At 41.3% G+C, this 21,130-nt stretch overlaps 1 protein-coding gene across 2 annotated transcripts in view; it reads right to left on the bottom strand.

Moving 5' to 3' along the window:
* Positions 1 to 21,130, bottom strand: part of HUNK (hormonally up-regulated Neu-associated kinase) — a 57,576-nt gene that overhangs the window by 21,988 nt on the left and 14,458 nt on the right. For both annotated transcript variants that reach the window (XM_085241880.1, XM_085241886.1), the window contains exons 2-5: positions 16,094 to 16,386; positions 8,570 to 8,625; positions 2,610 to 2,745; positions 692 to 819 (exon numbers count right to left, since the gene is read on the bottom strand). In XM_085241880.1, coding sequence (XP_085098006.1) covers positions 692 to 819; positions 2,610 to 2,745; positions 8,570 to 8,625; positions 16,094 to 16,386 — 613 coding nt within the window. The remainder of the gene's footprint in view (positions 1 to 691; positions 820 to 2,609; positions 2,746 to 8,569; positions 8,626 to 16,093; positions 16,387 to 21,130) is intronic.

The raw sequence follows: 21,130 nt of genomic DNA, 5'->3' as shown, positions 1-21,130 counted from the left end.
CGAGAACAGAAGCTCTCATGAACATCAAATTTAGCACACAAAAATAAAACTAAAGTACAAAGCATAGTTTATTCCAAATGCTGACACAGTCTTGCTATAAGCTGAAAAATGATTCTGTTGCCTAGTGACATGGCTTTGAAGAAAAGTTCATTTTTCTAATATTAACGCAACAACAAATTTGCATTTTATGAACACACAAAGTTTATCACAGGTCACTGTCCCAAATTAACTTTCTGTATGTGTGTGTCATTATTTCATTATGCATGTGAGGTCATTCAAGGTAGCTTACCTAAGCCATTCTATGATTCTATGATCATACAATCCTAATCATGATAACTCCCAAGAATGTGTTACTCCAAAATAACGTGCTTATATATCCATAACCTATGCTAAAATATCTGAACATGCAAAACTGACCAGCTATTCTGTGAAAGCAATTTCACTGGCTTTCACAGATTTGTTCTTCTCTCATGTTCAGTACAACTTAGTGTTTCTCCAGCTTATACACAAAAGTTAAAGCGAAAAGAGTTATACTGCAACAACTCCTGCAGATCTGCTCAAGACTAAAACCAAAAAGATCATTTTTCACTATTAGCATACCATGCTGGTAACACAACTTGCAATCCAAAACTCAATGCAATGGTTCCAACCAACTGGATCTGAATAGGTCTGAACGCACTTTTTTGATTACCTGTGGAGAGTTGGGTGGGAAAAGGGTTCATTTCTTTGTCCACCATTTTCTGGTACAAAGCTCTTAAGCTGAATGGCTCCACAGTAAAAGGTAATGTTCCAGTCAACATCGCGTACATGTTCACCCCACTAAAAGAAAACACAGAAAAAGAAACCAAAATAATCAGGAACAATGAAATAATTAGGCTTAGACTTTCTGACTGCATGTCATCTTTAATGTCTGACAGTTATTAGGAACTCTTCTGCTGTGCACAATGACTTGGGCACGAATTTGCAGAGGTTTACTCATGGAGGGTCACAAAACTTGTAGGACATAAGCTGGGTCTCACAGAACCAAGCCCAGCTGTTAGGCAAATTCTCAATCAATTTTGCTTCACAGTTATGTCTCCCATCAGGCTGCTTAAATGCCATGCTTTCAGCAGCCATGTCCCGCTGCTGCCCTGGGTATGACTGCCAATGTCAACAGGAACATCACTGGTCCTGGTTCAGTGCACAAAGGTTTCTGCTGACCCTCATGCCCTCTGGTGCAGCACAAAGATCAGGTGTGAACAATCACATTTTTCAGAGCAGAAAAGTTATTGCTTATTTATACCCAGCAGAGCCAGCGATGAAAAGTGGATTCTTATTCTTTTCCCTCTTAAAAGAGCTTTAAATTCAATTGAGTGGAATTCCTTCCTTTTGGGAATTGGTTTCCCCAGTCTGCTGAATGAATGCATGTGAACAGAAAGAAACCAAACCAATGTGCTTTTACGAACTATGATCACAGCAATCATTTGTTCAGCTATGAGGAAGGGCAGGGGTTAACCATATTTTTCTTTCTTCGATGAAAAAAAAAAAGCAGGATATTATTACTGGAGAAGTTTAAATGGTTTACAGGAATGACTGTGCTCTGTTTGCATTCCAGTACCAGTAAGAGCATTCCTCAGGGCTGGTAATCTCACCCTTGATGTGGAGGGATGGCCCACTGCAGGGTAAGAAATGAAGTAGTTGCTTGACAGTTTAGCTGTGAGTCTCTCTGAAGCATGGGCTACAGGATAAGGCTTCCATAGGGGAAATTTTCAAGAGTCTTTAGGTATCACAGTGCTGACCAATATGAGAGATTAATTAATCCATGTCCTAGTCTCACATATAAACAATGGCCAACCTTTCTTAGCAGGAGCAGCACTTATACAGTTCTTTCTATTTTCAGAGCATTTCAAACACTTCAACTTGGGAAAAAACACAATTCTATAATTTTATTTAAATTTATTAATATTTTATTATCCCCAGTTCACTGGTGAAGGAAAATCTTCAGATACTAATAAAAGCTAAAAGTTAGTTGATTTCATCTAATTCTTCTTCAGGACAGGCAATGATAACTGACACCATAGCCAACAGGAGGGCAGAAGGCATTTCATAATCTGTAACAGTACCACAAACAAATGACTCCAGAACACCTTTTTAGCTTCCTCTGTCGCTGTCTGTTCTTTTGCCTGAACACTGCTAGGTGCTAATGATCACAAATATTCTGGCCATTTCTTCTTCCCTTCTAACTGCTATGCTTTCAAAATGATGACTGGAATGGATTTCACATCTTCTGCCAGACTTGACTGTGGATAGTGCACAGAGACTGTATAAAAGCTTGAGGATCCTTCAGGGAAAACGAAAAAAATGTTCATCTTCTTGTGCCAAAAGACACAACATGTGTCTCACTAATGTGTCTCAGAGTCATCGATCAAGTTGGGCTTTACTGCAATCACACCCTGTTCTGCTTTCTATCAATCTACATACGGTTATGCAAAAGCTCTCTTTCAAATCAAGATATTCGTATAAAATAGTTCAAAGAGTCATGCTAATTAAACAGATTTTCTTGCTTATTTCTCATTTGAGCAGACGGTAACAATAAAAGTAACAAATTATGAACTTGAGAAGTAACTCACATGGACCAAACGTCTATTTTGGGCCCATATTTTTTCCTTGCCAGAAGTTCAGGGGCTGCATATGCTGGGCTCCCACACTGGGTGCTGAATGGATCAGAATAACCCAGGATGCCTGCACAGTTGCTCAGTCCAAAGTCTGTGAAAAGCACAGAGACCAGTTATGAAAGAGACAGATACAGCAAAACTGTAAAACAGCAAAACAGAAAAAGGAAAAGGCACATGTTAACCAAAAGCTATGCAATGAACTGCTTAAGAAAAAATCAATCACATGAAAAATTGTCTACAATTTGTGCTAAATCAATAGAGGTTTTGACAAGAAACAAAAAAAGTCTCACAACATGTATGAATATCAGTTTTATTCATAAAGCAACTGTGATTCACTCAAAATTGGACAGCTCAATTGGAGTTGAGTTTGTGCCATACAGTACATGATGGCCATGGGGAAGAAACTAACTTTGGGCAGTCAGGAGTTCCATACTGTGGCAGTGCTTTGCTAGGAGGCCAAGTATTGCTTCTTCAACGTTTTCCTTTATTTCATTTAAAGGAGCCACCAGATTTAAGGCAGGGAGGTTGCTTTCTGTAACTACTACACACAGTTAGGGTTGCAGTGTCAGAATTTCAACTCTAAAACAATGCAGGGAGATCCTGAAGCAAGAAGGGGAATGTGTTTATTTGGCTCTCTCCTTCTCTTTCTGTCTTGAATTATGCCATTTCTGGCCCCTGGGTGTATCTGATGTTCTCTGCTGGCAGGAACAGCAAGGAACTGGCAAAAGTTGGCATCACGAACTGATGACGAGCAAGATATGGTCCCTCGGCATTGAAGGAGACTGCAGTTTCACAAGTGCTCTCTGACAGCCCAAGCCCAGGCTGGCGCCATGGAGGGTGGTCTCCCCATCTCCTTTGTCTGCTCCAGTGCTTGTATGGCTTCAGGGTGAGTTGTGTTTCAGAAAGGATCTTAAAAATTAAAACACTAAGCAAGAACAGAAATTAGGAGAGAGCAGCTGTGAAAACAGCCTGTGGCTTGGTCAGCAGCTGTGGCAGAAGTGGCCAGCGGCAACATGCAGACAGGGCATGCAGGCCCACCCTGCCTGGTGGCCCACGCTTGGCTTGGTAGAGAGCAATTAAGAAGTCACAGCAACAGAGATGACAAGGGAAAGCAAGGAAGAGTTGCATAGGGTCTTGAAAGAGGACAAACAACCTGCTGGTGAGGCCCCATCTGGAATACTTTGTTCCGTTTTGGGCATCTCACTACAAGAAAGACATCAAGGCCCTGGAGGGTGTCCAGAGAAGGGCAGCAAAGCTGTGAGGGGTCTGGAGTGCAGTCTGATGGGGAGCGGCTGAAGGAACTGGGGTTGTTCAGTTTGGAGAAGAAAAGGCTCAGGGGTGACCTCATCACTCTATACAACCACCTGAAAGGAGGTTGTGCTGAGGTGGGGGTCTTCTCCCAGGTAACAGAGATAGGACGAGAGGGAATGGCCTCAAGTTGCGCCAGGGGAGGGTCAGGTTGGATGTTAGGAAAAAACATTTCTCAGCAAGAGTGGTGAGGCAGTGGCACAGGCTGCCCAGGGAGGTGGTGGAGTCACTGTCCCTGGAGCTGTTCAAGAGCCGTGTGGATGCGGCACTGAGGGATGTGGACTAGAGCAGTCACAGGCATGACTTGATGGTTGGACCGGATGATTTTACTGATCATAAAGATTATTTGATTCTGTAACATAATAAAGGGGAAGAAGGGCGGCAAACTCACAAGGATGAGGGTAATGTGGGCAAAGCTAACAGGCTGGGAAATCTGCCTCTGCAGTAGGGCAATATATCCATGAGTGGAAGGCTTAGAATAGTCACAATCAAAGATGTTCACATTTATTAATAGCGTGCTATTCATGATAGCTGCAACAAAAATACTAGTATCAAGAACACTGACATCTGTTTATCTCCTTTTCTATTCGTTCAGCCTTCTTAAAACTTCTCAGAATATCAGTATGTTTAAAATGAAAATGATCTTACATATAAATAAGGCAGCCCAAAGTAGCAGACCACTGAATCCTGCTCCTATAAAGATGTGTCTTCCATCCACACATCTCATAAAGTAGCAGCCTCCTGGGTGTGCTACCCACCTGCTTGACTGGGCTCAAAGCATCGCATTTCGTAGATCAAATATGAGAAGTAACTGCTGAGCCCACACTCCCTCTACTAATTAGGGTCTCTCTCCCTTATTTGCCTGCTTATTTGCATGAGACTTGAAGTAATAGCCTGTCCTTTAGTATTCAACTCATGCCAAATATGACAGAAATCAGACAGGAATCCCTTATGGTATTAAAAGCACTCTGGCAAGGCATTCATGTAAGCTTTGTTCCTTTATGAAATGGGGCTAAAAACAAATAATACTTACAAAACATACACATATAAGAGTGACTGTGTGGGTTGGAGCACCTAAAGAACAGTGCGGACTGGCTGGCTCTCTGAGGGGGAAGCAACTGCAGCACAACCATATTTAAACAGTCAAAGAGGCTCAAAAGGTTTTGCTGGAGCACATTGTAACAGCTGAAGGGAGGATCAAGGCAATTTCCTTGCCCCTGATGGAAAATAACTGTCTCTGTACACTGTTTAAACATCTTTGCTGGATATGTGTTATCCCTGGGGCTTATACAAATACTTCTGAGGAACCACTTAATTAATTTATTTATTAGCTATGGCCTGAGAGGGGTTATGTCAACTGTGAAATACTTCAAAAACTCCTACAAATAATACCTCTACAAGGTATTAGTCGTGGTCTTTATCCTACTATGACATATCACCTCAAAATTACTTGACTGCAGTACAGTGCTTTACAATCAAGTACATAATGTTTATATACTGACCTGGTGTAAACTAGCATCTGCTTGTCGGTATCAATGGAGGTATCCTCCTGTGAAAGTTTTCACTATCCTATTTGCTTAAACTACAAACATCTCATTGACTTGTGCTCGTTCATTAAAACTCAGCTGGGGTACTTTTTTTTTCTCATGTCTGTTGGAATTAAAAATGTGTGCAAACACATGCAGACTGGAGACAGGGATTTCATTGCAAAATAAATGGGAATATTGTTATGAATACCATAGCAGTGCATCGCAATCACAAGCTGATTTGCATTAAGGATGCACTTTTAATCTCAGTAAGAACGGAATTACCACTAACACTGATAACTTTATTGCTACCCCTGTCTCTGTCTTGGGCGTCTTTCAATAAGCCTAGCTAATTACAGATTTCAGATCAAAGGCCATGCTTGGTTTTCCAGCGTAAATATTATGACACGGAAGCACCACCACCCCCACTCTTCATGCTATCGAAGTATCGCATTACGCTACTTCTCAACGCCTCCAGGAAATCAACACTACAACACTGAGCTATGGATACATGGCTATCTCTGAAGCTGTGACAGTTGGGATATCAAAGAAACTATTTGATAGCACAAGCCTTAGTACAAAGCGAGAGCTTATGGCCAAGTTTGATCTCTGTGTACGCCAGCAGTGCTCCAGAGACCTCAGCAGAGCTTCTTATAGGCAAGGTCCTTTTGGTGCTGCAGGTCCTTGAGGAGACCGCCAAGGGCTTCACATGCTCTGTGAGTGACCTTTCATGGCACCGCTGGCTTGTAGATAAAGAAAAGTGAATTACTTCCAGCATTTCCACTCCTGACGTTCTCAGATTTGAGACTTATCCAGGCAGCTAAGAATAAGTTCACTTAACACGGCAAATGGAATTTTTCTAATAATACTATCTAAGAATATATTCTAACTAAAAAAGTGTCATTAAGCAGCTCGATGAAGAAAGGCGCTCAAAGGATTCAGTTCTCACTGAAATGCATGAACAAGTAGGAATTTTCAATGTCACTTTACATTACATTTTTCATCTTCCATTTTTAGATGCTAGAGCGTCTGCTGCTGCACCAGACATGGAGAGTAAACTCCTACCCCAAAGCAGTTAATGTGAGATGCTTTGTATCTCAGTGTCTTTCCTTGAAAGCATGAAAAGCAGCACATAATCCCTCAAAACACTCTTTGCTAGCGCTGAACTTTCCTGGGCTACACTACATGACAATGAAACTGATTCATCATGTTTCTAGGAAGACACTACATACTTTACTAGAAGTGGAATGATCTGAGTGAGGGAATAAGCATGGAGGAGAATGAGAAGAAAATGATCAGGTATATTCCACCAGCTCCATACAGGTGCTGAAACATTTCCCTTGAGTGTGTTGCACAGAAGCAGGACATGGGACATTTAGTTTATACCAGAAAACAAATCCCAACTGTCTGGGGCTGTTTAATCAAGTAGTGGCTTCTCTGGAATATTAGATCAGAGATTTTCCTTTGGGAATGGGAGGAGAGGAAACAACGGACTTCAGCTGACTGTTGATAAAATGCAAGTGTTTGAGCTGACTGATTTTTAATCTGTTTTTGCTTACAATGAAATTATTACTAATAAAATAACCTTTATTTTTCAATAACATACCCAGCTGGACAGTGGGATGTAATTGCTTTGTTTTAAAATACATACCGTGTACAATCTGCTTAAAAACATCAGGCTGCAGACCTGAAGACAATTTATCTCAATGCTAGCTGGGCTACAGATCTGTCTCTTTCTCTATGCATCCCACACCACCCACTGTGAGGAGACCTTTCTATGCAACTGAAGCAACTTAAACTGCAGGAACAGCTCTGAAGTTCTTTTTTGGCATGTAAGTTTAAATTGAACACATATCATCTGATTAGATTTGGTTTTGGATGTCAAGTTCACATAGCGTTGTGTAATCAAACACTCAATAACAGGAAAGTTATAGAAATTCTTTAAATCTATCAGATGTTCATACAGCACTGTTGCAAACCATCTGGTCTCACTTATCCGCTAAATCAAGATAATGGGTGGTATCCATCATTTCTGATGAATGATTCATGGTAACATATCAGTATCCTCTTGACCCATAACTGACGTAATGCAGCATTCTCTTTTGCTATTATTTTTCCAGAGACATTTGATTCACTACAGAGTACCAACTAAAAGTTGTGGTAATTCTTCTAGAGACTGAATTCCCTAAGTAATTTTTAAGAATTTCAAATTTAATTAACCATCCTCTTCTTGTTTGTTTGGAGACGTATGTGCTTTATATATTATACTGACTGTCCATTTGACCCCAATGTTAAGTGTTTTTCATTCCTTTTCAGACGATGAAACCTTTTGAAGAAAGTCAGGCAAGCATTTTAAGTCTGCAACTGCTGTTGGCAGAAGTGGAGGCAAGGAAATAAATATAAATGTATATTATTTTTTTTAACAAAGGGCATATTTCTTTTCAGTGCACATATTAGCATTAATGGGAGTTATGCAAAGGCAGTGAGAAAGTACATCCACAGATGATTAATCTAAAATGTCTGCTCAACTTGAATGAATCGAGCACTGCATACAACGGATTCTTGAATGCAACAAAGTCTCTATTTTTTAATTAATCTTTTTATTTTTTAAACAGCCCTCTAAGACAATTTCTTTTTGGGTTCTGGAATCAGATGTAAAGAATATAAATAGAGGACCAAATTTTGCCAGCTGCTAAAAATGTGTACGACTCCCACTGACTTCAGCAGAAGCATATGCATATGGGGGCAGAATCCATCCCTCAATAAATACGAAATTATAAAGATAATAAAATAAATGACTTCTGTGGTGCTAGTTTTCTAATTCTTTCAAGGTTCCTAATTTAAATAGGAAAGCCACTTGTTAGAAGATGAAGGATTATGCCTATACCCAGTTAAAGCTGAAATAACTGGAACATTTTTTCACAAGAAGCTGTCAGGAACAGCTTGATTGCTATCTATACTCTCCCAGCTCCTCTCTGCAGCAACATTAGCAGTTGTCACATGGAGGGTTATGAAGACTCAAAAATTCTCTTTATAAAATTACCAATTTTAAATACTGGAATTGCCAAACTAGGTTCATACCAATGAGCTTGATATTGTTGTCTTCATCTAGCAACAGATTTTCTATCTTCAAGTCTCTGAAAGAAATAAAATATTTTGAGTGAGGCTCTGAAATAATGAAGCAATTTCCCATCACTTTCATCAGTTTCTTTACAAGATGAAAATATAATAATGGGTATTATGAAACCAGCACACACAGTTCCACATTCAAAGCAGAAAACTCCATGCATTGTATTCTCTCCATAATTACCAGTGCCTTCACACAGAGGTTCACCCCAATTCTTCATGTGCAAAATGAATTTACAAACATTTGTCAGGATCTCCTAATCAGATTCTTAGAATTTCTTATCCAAGTCTGCAGAAACCTTGTACAAGGAAATCTTTCAAATCTGTTTTTCAATTGCAGGTCATCTTCTCATTACTTCTGATAACCAAAGCTTCTTCAATAAACTGTCTTCTGCAGATACCTGAGGTGCCAAATGGCTTTTCTCTGCTATTGTCTACAATGCTGGGGGCCAGAGCCAGCCTTTTGGGAGGGAGGAGAAACAAAACCAGTCCTCTTTTACATGGTCACTGAATGTCCTGCTGACATGCAAAATGAAGTAAGCGTTCACATGAATGTGTTCTTCATCATTTGCGAATATGGTTGTGTTTTACTAAATCACATTCTATGTTAAAAAAAAATCCCAGAGATCACTCCTCACCCTATCCCTCCTTCCCTAGCTCCCCCAAAACAACCCCAAACCCCAAACTGCATATATACGGTATAAAAGTTAATTATAACATGAAAAACTACTCCATGACTTCTAGCAGATGGTTGTGTCTTTATTACAAGAATTTTTCTGCAATCCAGACGCAAAATATTTCTAACTATTAGCATGCTGGGAGATCAATAGCTCAGACTGACAGTGATACTTCTCCCAGTATGCTTTGGAAAAAAACTAGATAATAAAGACATCAGCTATAATTACAGGAAGGCAGTGACATCCATGGTATTTTGCCTCTGTACAGCAAAGGGAGTAATGAGGAATATTGCAGATGAAGATAAAATGCTTAATAAAGTAAGACAGGTAAACCAACCAAACCAAACAAAGCGTAAAGAACATGGGAAAGAACGAAAACTAGCTATGACCAACTCCAGGCCTTTTTAAAATGTTCCTTTCCACTTCATTTTATGCCCATGCTATGTTTCAAATAAAACTGTAAAAAAAGTATTTATATGTAGGATGACACTCACTTCATCAATACAGTCACAAAGATCTTCCTCCAACAGATGTTTCCATACCCTACTTAGCCCTTCTTGGAGATCTTCCTTAGTTCATGCACAAAAAGAAACTGGACAAATAACACATATACCTATCAAATTTTTTTTATTTTTTAATTTTTTTTTTTTTTTTTTTTTTTTGTGAATTTCAGCTATTTGGTGGCATTCTTCTCTTTGCAGGAAACTTCATACAACACAACATGCTACAGATCCACCTCTCTGTCTCCTCTAAAGGGAGCTTCTGTTGTATGGCAGCCACCACGGCTGAGCAATTGCTTGGTACAAGACTGATATGTCTTGCCAGATGGATCCAGATCAACCCACTTCTGCTTCCCCCCACTGCCAAAAAAGGGTTTATTTCTTCACGTGTCACGTCTTTATTGCTTGCAGATGGAGATTTTTCCACAGACAGTGTGATTAGACTCTAGAAAGATATTGGGGCCGGGTATTTAACAGGGGAGAGTGCCAAAAAAACAGCATGGGAAAGAAAAAAAGACTTGAAAAATCAGTAGAAGTAAATGGGGTTTCAAGTTATACGCTGAAATACTCAGCGCAATTGCTCAAAGCAAGAAGCATGGAGATTTGAAAGTTCTGAATACCTTAGACATCAGCAAAGAAAAGGTAAGCTTTTAAAACTAAAGGAAAGAGGAAGGAAAGATGAAAAGTATAAGTTGTGGTGAAAAGAAATGCAATTAGAATAACAAATGAGCAATAGAAGAGCTAAAAACAAATGCAAGATATTTAAAAGTATTCAATGTTAAAGGCAAGGATAAATATTAAGGGGGAATGTTAGAGCTGACAGAGAAAAATAAGAGTCTCAGTATAGTCAGCAATCAGACCTGGTTAATTAAAGCCATTCAGCCACATGTCTGTTCTCAGCAGACCTGCCAGTAAGTGGTAGCTGATCTAGCAGTTCACATGTACTGCATTTTTGTCAGTCCACATCAACACAAAAGCCCTACTTCTTGTGTGATGCTGAAAACTACAACAGCGTATTTTCACTCCTTGGTACAGTCCAATGAGAAGATCCCATGTTAATCAGACTCAGCAAGACAAAGCCAGTACAAAACCAGATCAAGAAAAGCTGGACTAGATCATAGTTGGAGATCCACTGCAGCTATGGACACAGTCTTTCCAGTGGGCATGAAGCCCACGTGAAGTACCATGAAGCAGCCCGATCCCTCTGAGCAGTCACTCCACCAGCAGTGCACATAGAAGACCAGTGCTGATATTCAACAAGAACCTGGCACCCATAGCCAGGGCTGCAGGACTACAAATAGAGCCTATTGGTCTGGACAAGGACAAGGCCGGTTGGAATGGAGGGGTTATTCTGTGACTGCTTTAAGTGACTTTAACAATACACCAAATTACCTGCTATTTCATTTTGACAAAACGTGTAGTTGTATAATCTGGTTTTATATATATGTTTTAAGGTCACCTTGTAGAGACATGACAGATTTTTGCTCAAGTTCCTAAATGTTTTGTTATGTGAGTTCTGTCTGGTTACAACATAAGTGCATGGACAGAGTTGGTTTTGGTTTATCATTATTACTATTGTCACCGTTGTATTTACCTGACTTACATGAGTCACTACTTGGTTTGAATATTTACGTTAACTTACAGCAATGGGAAAACAGCACCACTGCACTCAAAAGTTAGGGAACACTGAATTTTATGCACAATATTACAATCATACAAACAAAAAAAGCATACATACCAGCATATTTATTCTGGGGTTTCATTATTTTTTTTTTGCTTGTTTTTAATGTCTGTATACTGCAAGGAAGAATACAAGCTACTTGCTGTGACTGATTTAATACTTGAAGTCCTTCTTGGAAGTCAATGGGAAGTCCCAGAGCAATTAAGTACTAAGCATACACACAGGTCCCTGCAGGTCCTCATAATTTTGCATGTGGCTTGCACTTTTCAACAGGTTTGTGGAGTTGGACACAGCTGCTTCGTGACTGTGAGGGCTGTGCAAGTAGCACAGTAGGTAGAATCAAGATGTGGAGAAAACACAAAGCTGCTGGAGACCTTCAGTTTCCCTTCTTGAGAGTGGGACACGCTCCACAGGACAGCCAGTTTGGGTTTGGAGTTTCTTCTTTTGTTCATAGGGCTGATTTTTCCCTGGCTCTGCATAAAGCTTCACAGACCACTTTGGAAACCCTTACTCAAGCCAGCAGCTCCACTAAGCAACACAAACCTGCTGCATCGCGCAAGATATCTCAGACTCGTGCCACATAAAATCACACCTCAACTACCAACCCACAAGCTCACTTTGTAGCAGCATGAAAGAGCTGGAAAGGGTGTAGAGACTTGGGTTCATCATCATCTTATCAGACACTTCAAAAGACACTGCTCTGTTATCAAAGTGTTATTTCCTCCTTTTTGTTACTATCAGTCACGAAGTCCCTGAGTTCAATGCGGCTGCATCTGTAAATGTGGATTTCAGTCCATTGTTTTTACTAACACAATGTTTAGTTTGTTTACAGCAGAGCAATTCAAGAGAGAATGCCCAAAGGTAGTTTTGAAATGTGACATAAAATAGAAAGACAAACCAGCTTTGCACTTCAAAAGGAGACTTTGTTCTGTAGTGCTGTCACAAACACTGCATCAGCAAGCACTGGCACTTAAAATTAATATGAGGGAAGTTACCAAAGCCAACATGTCAAAGCAGCGGGTACCAAGGCAGGAATCCTGCAACACCCTGAGCAACTCATCATGACATCACCTTGCTCTTCTGGGTGTGCCAGGGAAAGCACAGGAGACTTATGAAATAATATAAAAACTCTGCTCAAAACCTCAGGTATATTCTTTTGTCTTTCAAACTCCTCTTCTGCTTTTAATTACAAAATGGCAGAGGAAGGTATGAATATACTGCCACAGAGACTGGAGAAGGGAGAACACAGAAAGCTACCTTCACTACCAATACATTATTAAATTCTTTTCTTTGACATCCTGACAGTAATTGCACTGAATGGAATTGAATTTTGCTAAAATGACTTTAAAAGGGCTGTTGAGAATTTCCTGTGGGATGCAGTTGCAAGCACCAAGGCTTTCACTTCGTTTTCTCTGTTGCCCTTACTCTCCTCCCAAGGGGCTTATTGTTCATCCTGCCTTTTGACAGCATGAAGGCCTGTGTAAACACCCTTTGAAAAGAGAAAGCTTCACCAGATACTGCCATTTGGGTTTGTTTTCCTCTGTCAGAGGGAAAGATAAATATTCCTACCTGATTCACAGCTAAGCTTGTTGCAAGTGTATTTTTAGCAGCCAACCAACTCTGCTGATAAAAGGAATGAAACACAAATGATTATGTGAAATTATATTTAGAAAAGCAGTATTTTCTTTTTCAGGAAAGCAGTCAGACTTCTGAAAACTGGACTCAGCAAAGATGCTGTTCCTGCACCGGGGAGCTTGCAGATCTTGTACAACATAGGAAATGAAATACTTATCATTTAAAGCAGAGTCAAACTCATGTGCGGGCTTTTTGCCCTCTCTAAATAAAATGAGATTTCTTGATGTTTTTTCAGACTGCTTGCATATCCTACTGCTTCCTAAAAGAAGCATTGCTTTTGAGTTCTGGGTCCCAACTCTTTTCCAAAGATCCGTGTGCTTTTCTGTCATGCCAAGTCTTGATTGAAAATCATGAAGCTGGCTGAGTAATATTCATCAAATAATGTATTCCAGTTTCATACAACTTATTTTCGGCTTCTTTTTCACCCTGAATTATAGAAGGCAGCAAGCGATCTAGATTATTCCCTGCATAATGCAGACAAAATGCTGGTGACTTTTGTAATCAGTGGTTCAGTGAATACTTTTCAATGCTCTACCCAAATCGGTGTGAATGATGCAAGTATTTTGAGAGAGGCAAACAGCACACCGCTTTCCGGCCTACAGCGCCGTGTTTTGTTTCACACACAGCGACTGCAAACGCCCACAGATCACCACCACCACCTCAATGAAAGCGCCGTTATTTTTACCTGCTTTAAAAATAACAATAATAACAACAACAGAACACTGTCATTTCATCCAGGGTGAGCATGAATCAGCCTTCTGCACTATTTTTTCCCCCTCTTCAGCTGAGTAGTCTGTTTTTAGAGCTGCCGCAGTCAATAGCCCAAGAAGCTGAAGGACAGCTCTAGCGGTGACTGCCAGTCTTTCTCCCATCTCTCTGCATGCAAAGAGGGAGAAGAAATCTGGATTGGGCTGCCCATGTTTTTTGTGTCCCCATGCAGCCCTATGTACCTTGTTAACAGCATGACTGAAGATGCTGAACAATTAAGCTAGAGAAAATGTTTTAACAATAAAAACAGAATTGGGCCTGCTAGTTATCTGGATGAATAACATGGGTCTGAATCTTCTCTGATCAAGAGGGGAACCAGTCCTGCCAGCCCCCCCATAAGTGCACTGGACATCATGCCAGTAAGAAGAGGGCAGATTTTCCAGTGAGAGGTTCTGCTGCTAGCAGCTCAGCATTCTCATCTCTTCCTGACAGCTTTTTCTCTGCCCATCTGAGAAATGTTGACCTTTCTCCTTCCTGACCCCCTTTCCATATGTATGGGATACGAATCGATCCCCTAAAGCAATAAGTAGATTTTCCCCTTTCCAATGCCCCAAACTGCGGGGTTAATAATTTAAAAAGGTCAGCAGTTCAACTGCTGATAGAGAACCTACAGACTAAACCTGGCTGCTGCTCAAATATTTGTATTACAGTGGTACCAGAAGTTTAGCTCGAGATAAGACCTCAGTGCACCCAAGGTTATCTGTCCTCGTGGCACCAATCCCTAATGGATCACAGGGAACAAGCAGAGAGACCTCAAGACCAAAAAAAGCAGCTTTTGGGCCAGAAGGGCACATCTGGGGGGTTACTGCCTGCACAGCAGCCCTGTGGACTGGCACCTATGATGGCTCTCATCTTCTACACTGTAAGCACGGTTTAAGAGACTAAGACGCAAATCTGCAGAAGTATCCAGGTGCCTGGCTCCTGATACTGAGAGGATGGGGCCTACACGACTTGCTTGGTGTCACATGGCAAAGTCTGTGGGAGTTCAGACTTAACTCCAGTTGGCCCAAATTTAGAAAGTGTGGTCTCTTTCTTAGACAGCTCCCTATAAATACACCTAAGAACAGAATAAGAGACATACTGGGTCAGACCAAAGGTACACTCAGCCCACCATCCTCCTGTCTCCATAGCAGCCAAGAGCACGGAAATGGAGAAGGAAATAGGGACAAGCAGTCATGTGTGATATCTCCACCTGCACTCTCCCAGCCTCTACCAGGTGCTGCTCATGGACTTCAGGCAGAGATATGGTATGGCTATACTTCATTCTGTAACCCTCAGCAGACTTGTGCATGATTAACTTGTCCTATTTCTCCCTGAGCTCAGGTGAACTTTTAACTACAGCATCCTTCTGCAAGGAGATCCACATCCTGCTTATACACCGATTAAAAGAAGGTCCTAAAGAAAGAAACACATCACAAAGTATCAGCTCTGGGTTTCTCCTGAGAAGATACTGTGAGATGAACTAAACAGCCACAAACTCTGCATTGTACTCGTCTTTCTCCAGTCTTGTGAAGTCCCATTGGGGTAATAAGATTAGTGGAAAGAGCAGTGAAGGACAAACAAGGGACTTCTGTGGTCCCATCCCAACCAGGCTTCAGATTGGATATTAGGAGAAATTTCTTCTTAGCAAGAGCAGTGAGGCAGTGGCACAGGCTGCCCACGGAGGTGGTGCAGTCACCATCCCTGGAGGTGTTCAAGAGCTGTGTGAATGTGGCACTGGGGTATGTGGGCATAGTGGGGGTGGGCTGGCGATTGAACTGAGTGATCTTAGAGGTCTTTACGAGCCTTAATTATTCTATGGTTCATCCCATCTGTGTCATTGATTGACACTGGGCAAATGGGTTCATCTCCCTGCACTGCTGCATTTCCACCTGCAAAACAGCAGAGACAATGTCCTCAAAGGAACAGTGCAGCTGCTCATTAGGTAACAGTGGTACAGAGCTTCAGAGGCAAAATAGTACTACAGTAGCATGGGCCTATGCTTAAGGACATGGAGTTGGTACAGCTCCTCTGTGCTCACCTAACGTTAAACTTTCAGGCAAGTGCTTTCTGGAGATACCTTTATTGTCTAAAATTTGAACATCTAAACAGTATCATAAAGATAAGCCAAAAAGCTGGCTGAAATACATTTTGAAAAGGAAGTCACCTTGCTACATAAATTCATGCATAGATACTGCTTCTGGGATGCATTTATTCCAGAGAGGGTTTTTAAGATTACCTGTGAACTACGCCTGCCCGATGAAGATGTTCTACTGCCAGAATGAGCTGCCTGATGTATTTGCGTGCTTCGTGCTCCTCAAGTCTCTTTTTCTCATAGATCTTGTGCATCAGGTTGCCGCCAGGGCACAGCTCCATAACAAGGTAGTAGCTGTTTTCAGTTTCCAGAATGTCCAGCAGCTGGGCGATGTTTGGGTGGCGGATCATCTGCTGGATCTGCCCTTCCCGCCGTAGATTCTTGGTGACATAAGTGTCCTTTTTGGCTCTTTTCTTGTCAATTACTTTCACTGCCACCTAGTGAAAAACAGAGGAGAGGGGGTTGTTAGCAATCATAATTGATTTGTGATAATTGATTAGTGATTTATTGCTTTAACCTTGCACAAACAATCTCAAAAATAAAAACAAATAAATAAAATGATGTCATTCTCAACTGATACACCATTGTTTCAGGCACAGCTACCCAGGTCAGAAAAACAGCTGCTTTTGCAAGCCCAGCCTCCACTGACAATTTAGCTCTTTATCCCCTTGAGCGATGACAGATAAAAGTTATTGCGAGGAAATCAGTAACAAAGGGCGGGCAACAATGTCATTAACCATTCCCAAATACTCAGCACACACAATGCTGGACATTTAATGTCATCTACTTTCTGAGAAACTCTCCAAGTTGATATTTACAAGATGTGTCATATTTGGCTTTTCCCCGCATAGGCCACACGACTTGAGATTCTATGTTTCCATGACAAGTTTCTTAAACTATAGCCAAGTGTTAGTTTTTACATGATTGAAAAGAAAAAAAAAATTACAATGAAAAACAAAGTTATTTTGGTACCATTCTCCTGGCACCTTTTTTTTTTTTTTTTCCTACTTTCTTTTAAAGCAGACTTGAGAAACAATCTCCTTGTTACCTCTATAACTGAGCAACTTTGCAAAACCCTAAAAGGCAAAACTTTGTTTTTAAATGTAGCACTATACAGAGCTGTCCATGTCAACCAAAGCTCATCATGAAAGCACGTAACAGAAGTGAGGGGACTTTGCATCACGGCATTTGCTATCCCCTATCCAAGTGTTTCCATTCTTACTGCTGGTGCAGAACACCACACGAGAACAAAAGGCATGCTACAGCATGCTTAAAGAATCTGATTTCTTTTACTGTTTTAACAGAGGTATTAAACTATTTCAATAAAAGTATCTGCTTTGATCTGCTTCAAATTTGTAGGTATCTATTTATTGAGATATCTTATTTAGAGTGGGTGCTGCAGACTTCCAGGTCAGCTGTGCCAGATAATGATTTAACAGCATATGCCAGCTGAGCAACAAAGGCGCTGCTGAATCCTCCTCCCCTGCTCATTTCCTCAGAGCTCTGCAACAAAGGAAGTCCTTCAATGCATGCACCGAGCCCAACAGCTCAGTGATTGTTACCGAAGTGACAGTTTGCCAGGATGAGGATGCTGTGCTTGGTATTCCTGTGTGACACTGAATTTTGCGTGAACTGATGGAAAAGGTTCTTGTTTGCACAGGTACGAGGCCAACAAAAGGCACAAGAAACGTCACAATTCCTTTGCCCTCCATGAGGGAGGCACAAAGATGCTACGCTTGCATATTTGCTGCATGCCTTGATGTGGCCTGGGAGGATCTCCTGCATCACCTTACTCCTACAACAAGGAGGAACAAGCAGAAAGCCTTGGAGTTTTACTGACCTGACTGCTAACTCTCAGCATTCAGAAAACAGACCAAGTTAAACAGGCATCCCTCCTCGCAGCTGATGAGCTACCCACTCACAGCATGCTTCCAGCTGCAGCCAACTACATCATCACAATTCATGGCATGGGGGGTTGCTGGTCTTCCACAGCAGGCAGACAAAGTTACACAAGCACAGCTGGCCACCCTCCTCACATGGGAAATGCCAAGCACACATTAAAGCATGTGGCAGTACCCAGCTTGGCTAGCCTTACCTTGCTTTCCACAAGCCAAGGAAAGTTTAAAGTAGCGAACAATTTGGTCTTCCTTTAGAAAATAAAAGCAACCCAAAACATACAACAACAAAAATAGACCCAGGTCATTTGACTGACTGAGTCAAAGACAAGTTTTTACTGGCAGAGGACGTGAAGAATAAAACTACAGGAGTCTGGGCTCAATAGTTTAACAACCAGAAGTCAGTGTCATGGTATTCATTGTTATCTGGATCCATTTCTGCTGTTAGAAGATTATTCTAATGAAATACCTTTGATAAGAAGACAAGGCTAAACACCACATGCATGACAGCTGCCTGGGTGAAATGTGGAAAAGCATCAGAGCCATAAGTGCCTGCGAGCTACGTTCCTGACTAGTCACATTAAAGAAAGATCATTTCATTGTGAGATAAGACAACAGGCAAATCAGAGCTTTACTTAACCATTTCTGAAACCCTCAGGTGATTCACCAAGGAAACAGTCTTAAATTAGTAAGTTCTTCCGTCTAGTGAGATAAAACCAAGAACACAGAGGCTCACGTAGATTTGGACAGCAAACCACAGAAGTCATTCTGATGAGGACAAACAAATTAATGGGTAACAGAAACATGATATACCAGTTTGTTTGCTGGCAGCACAACACAACCTCTGCAAAAGTTGGAAAAAAAAAACCAACCACACACCAAAATGTTGATATTTTCCACAGCTGCAGGATACACAACACGGATTATTAACAAAGTGGAGCAGCAACCTGTTATACATATCAGGAAATCATCCTGAATTCACTGACTAAAAAAAGCACATTACTAAATGCATGCGTATCTCCTACACAGGCTGAGCAGAGCTGCGGGCAACACGGGCAAACACCTGAACCTGAGGGACAGAGCCAACCACATGTACACGATTACTTAGCAATTTCTTTACTATCACAAAGAACTTGCTATCTGTGCCTTAAGGACAAATTCTTCCGTTGATTTTAACGGATGCTTGGACAGGCACCCTACCTATCTCAGCAGAGCTGTCTTCATACCCACCCTTTACTCTGGGCTACACTTCCAGTACCTTCCATGTCCCTTACACTGGGTCCAAGAAGTCTGTCAGCACAGCTAACAAAAGAGGCAATAACAGTTTTATTTCAAAATGGCTTCGCACAGGGAAAAGAAAAGATTGAAATGCCAGTTAAGCCTACAGGAGACTTCATTTCCCATAACGGACAGGACACTATTTTCTGCGCCATCTTGCTTTGCTCCTGGAGGAGGAGCAGCACCTTTCTTCCTCTCCTAACTCTATGCCGCAGTACAGGAATATCTCGGATGCTGTTCTCCCCATCTCAGTGTTGATTCAAAACCCAAGATCTTTAAAGAAAACTTGATATATCTGAAGGAAAAATACACAGTCGACCCCAACACGTAAGCAGCCTATCAACTTCCATATCCACTCTCCATAACTGCATCTAGCTTTTGTACCTCTCCCTCTCAGCTCATCCCAGATTGTCCTGTTCCTTTCATGTATTTTCCTGCCTTCCCAGTCAATGCTCTTCCCTCTGCACTGCTCTTTTCGCTTTTGCTTTCTTGTAGGGTCCCTTTCCTTTACTAAATGAAATGTGTCCCATGGTACAAGAGTTGTGCAAATGGGTATGCACTGTCTGAGCTCTCATCATTTTTGTGATTGTTTGTTTGGGTTTCTTGTATTTTCCTTGAATATACAATTCAATTCTGAAGCATACAGAAGAATTCTAAGGATCAAACTGTGCACTCAGTAACTCTAGGGTCAACTTAGCTCAGTATCCCTGATTTTGAGTTCAGCCAGAGTTATCCCAGGGTAAGTGGAGAAAGAATGTGCCCCAGTGCATTTAATATGCACAGCCTCATGTATTTGTGTACATATCTGAAAATTCCATCCATATAGAAGGAAAATGCATTCAAAACAGAAAATACGGTAGATGTTAGATGTTACCTAACCATAAAACAAATGTGTTCAAGCTTTCATAACCTGCTCCAGATAGAGCAATTATTCTGTTTTGCTCTCCCAGGTTTCATATAGGGGCTCTCTGCTCTCTATCACCTGATCTGAACTGTTGGCCAACACTGGCATAGAACTAAAAAACAAATGATAAAGCAAGTAATTATTCTGAATATGTAGCAACAGTGGCTCTTGACATTCAACGCTTTGCTTTTGGGTAAATCTTTTCTGTGTAAATAAATAAATGGTTTAGGTTATGCTATGAGATACAGAGATGAATAACAGGCCGTATTTTTGGTTCCAGAATCCTAGAATTACTGCTGGAATGAATTACCTTCCAAAGTTTATGGTGTGACACATCATATGAGCAATTGCTGCTTCTCTCAATCGTTGCACTAAAATAGTTCAGGCTGGGCTAAAGCATACTGGAAGGGAGCTGAGGGGGAAGTGTAAACACCACTATTCTGCAAAGATAGTTGGAGGAGACAGTCACGATGCTTGCAGAACCCAGCAGCTAGAGCAACATCAGCAAGTACAGGCACGTGCCATCACCCAAACAAAGGCACACGTTTGACACATGTGGGTGGACGATTTTTGCCAGTCAGTGTTTTAGGAGGGTTTCTGGAGCTGCAGAGAGAGGCAGGGGGTGGAGTTGGCTGGCACCAGACAGCACAAAAACAGTCATAGCAATGACCTGAGAAAAAGCAGAAAAGAGACAGTTCAGAGGACCAGATGTTGCCTGGAGAAAACTGGGAGCACGGGCTTCAGGTGCTGGATGACTGAGGCATCCAGAGAAAGCACATTTTGCAACGTCTTTGTAAACAGCCATGCCTCAACATAAGGAATTGCAACAAAGCACAGAAGGCAGTTCAGGGAAAGTTGCTGGGTTTCCCCACAGTCCTACACAAGGACTAACAATGCTTTGGCTTGTCCTTGTCTGTTCCATCCTCCACATCTCTTCCCCAGTTACAAGGTGGAGAAAAACCTATTGATGGAGGAACAACTTACCTAAGCAGCAGACCCCTGCCCTCAGCTCTGCAAATACACCTCACCAGATCCCCCACAAAAGGCTAAGTGTACCAGCATCCTGCTGCCAAGCCTAAGTCTGCCTTTTCTCCAGCACACATT

Source organism: Meleagris gallopavo, chromosome 1 (genome assembly GCF_905368555.1).
Source record: "Meleagris gallopavo chromosome 1, MGAL_WU_HG_1.1, whole genome shotgun sequence".
NCBI lineage: Eukaryota > Metazoa > Chordata > Aves > Galliformes > Phasianidae > Meleagris > Meleagris gallopavo.
Note: the sequence above shows the minus strand (reverse complement) of the source record. Positions and strands in the feature narration are given on the sequence as shown.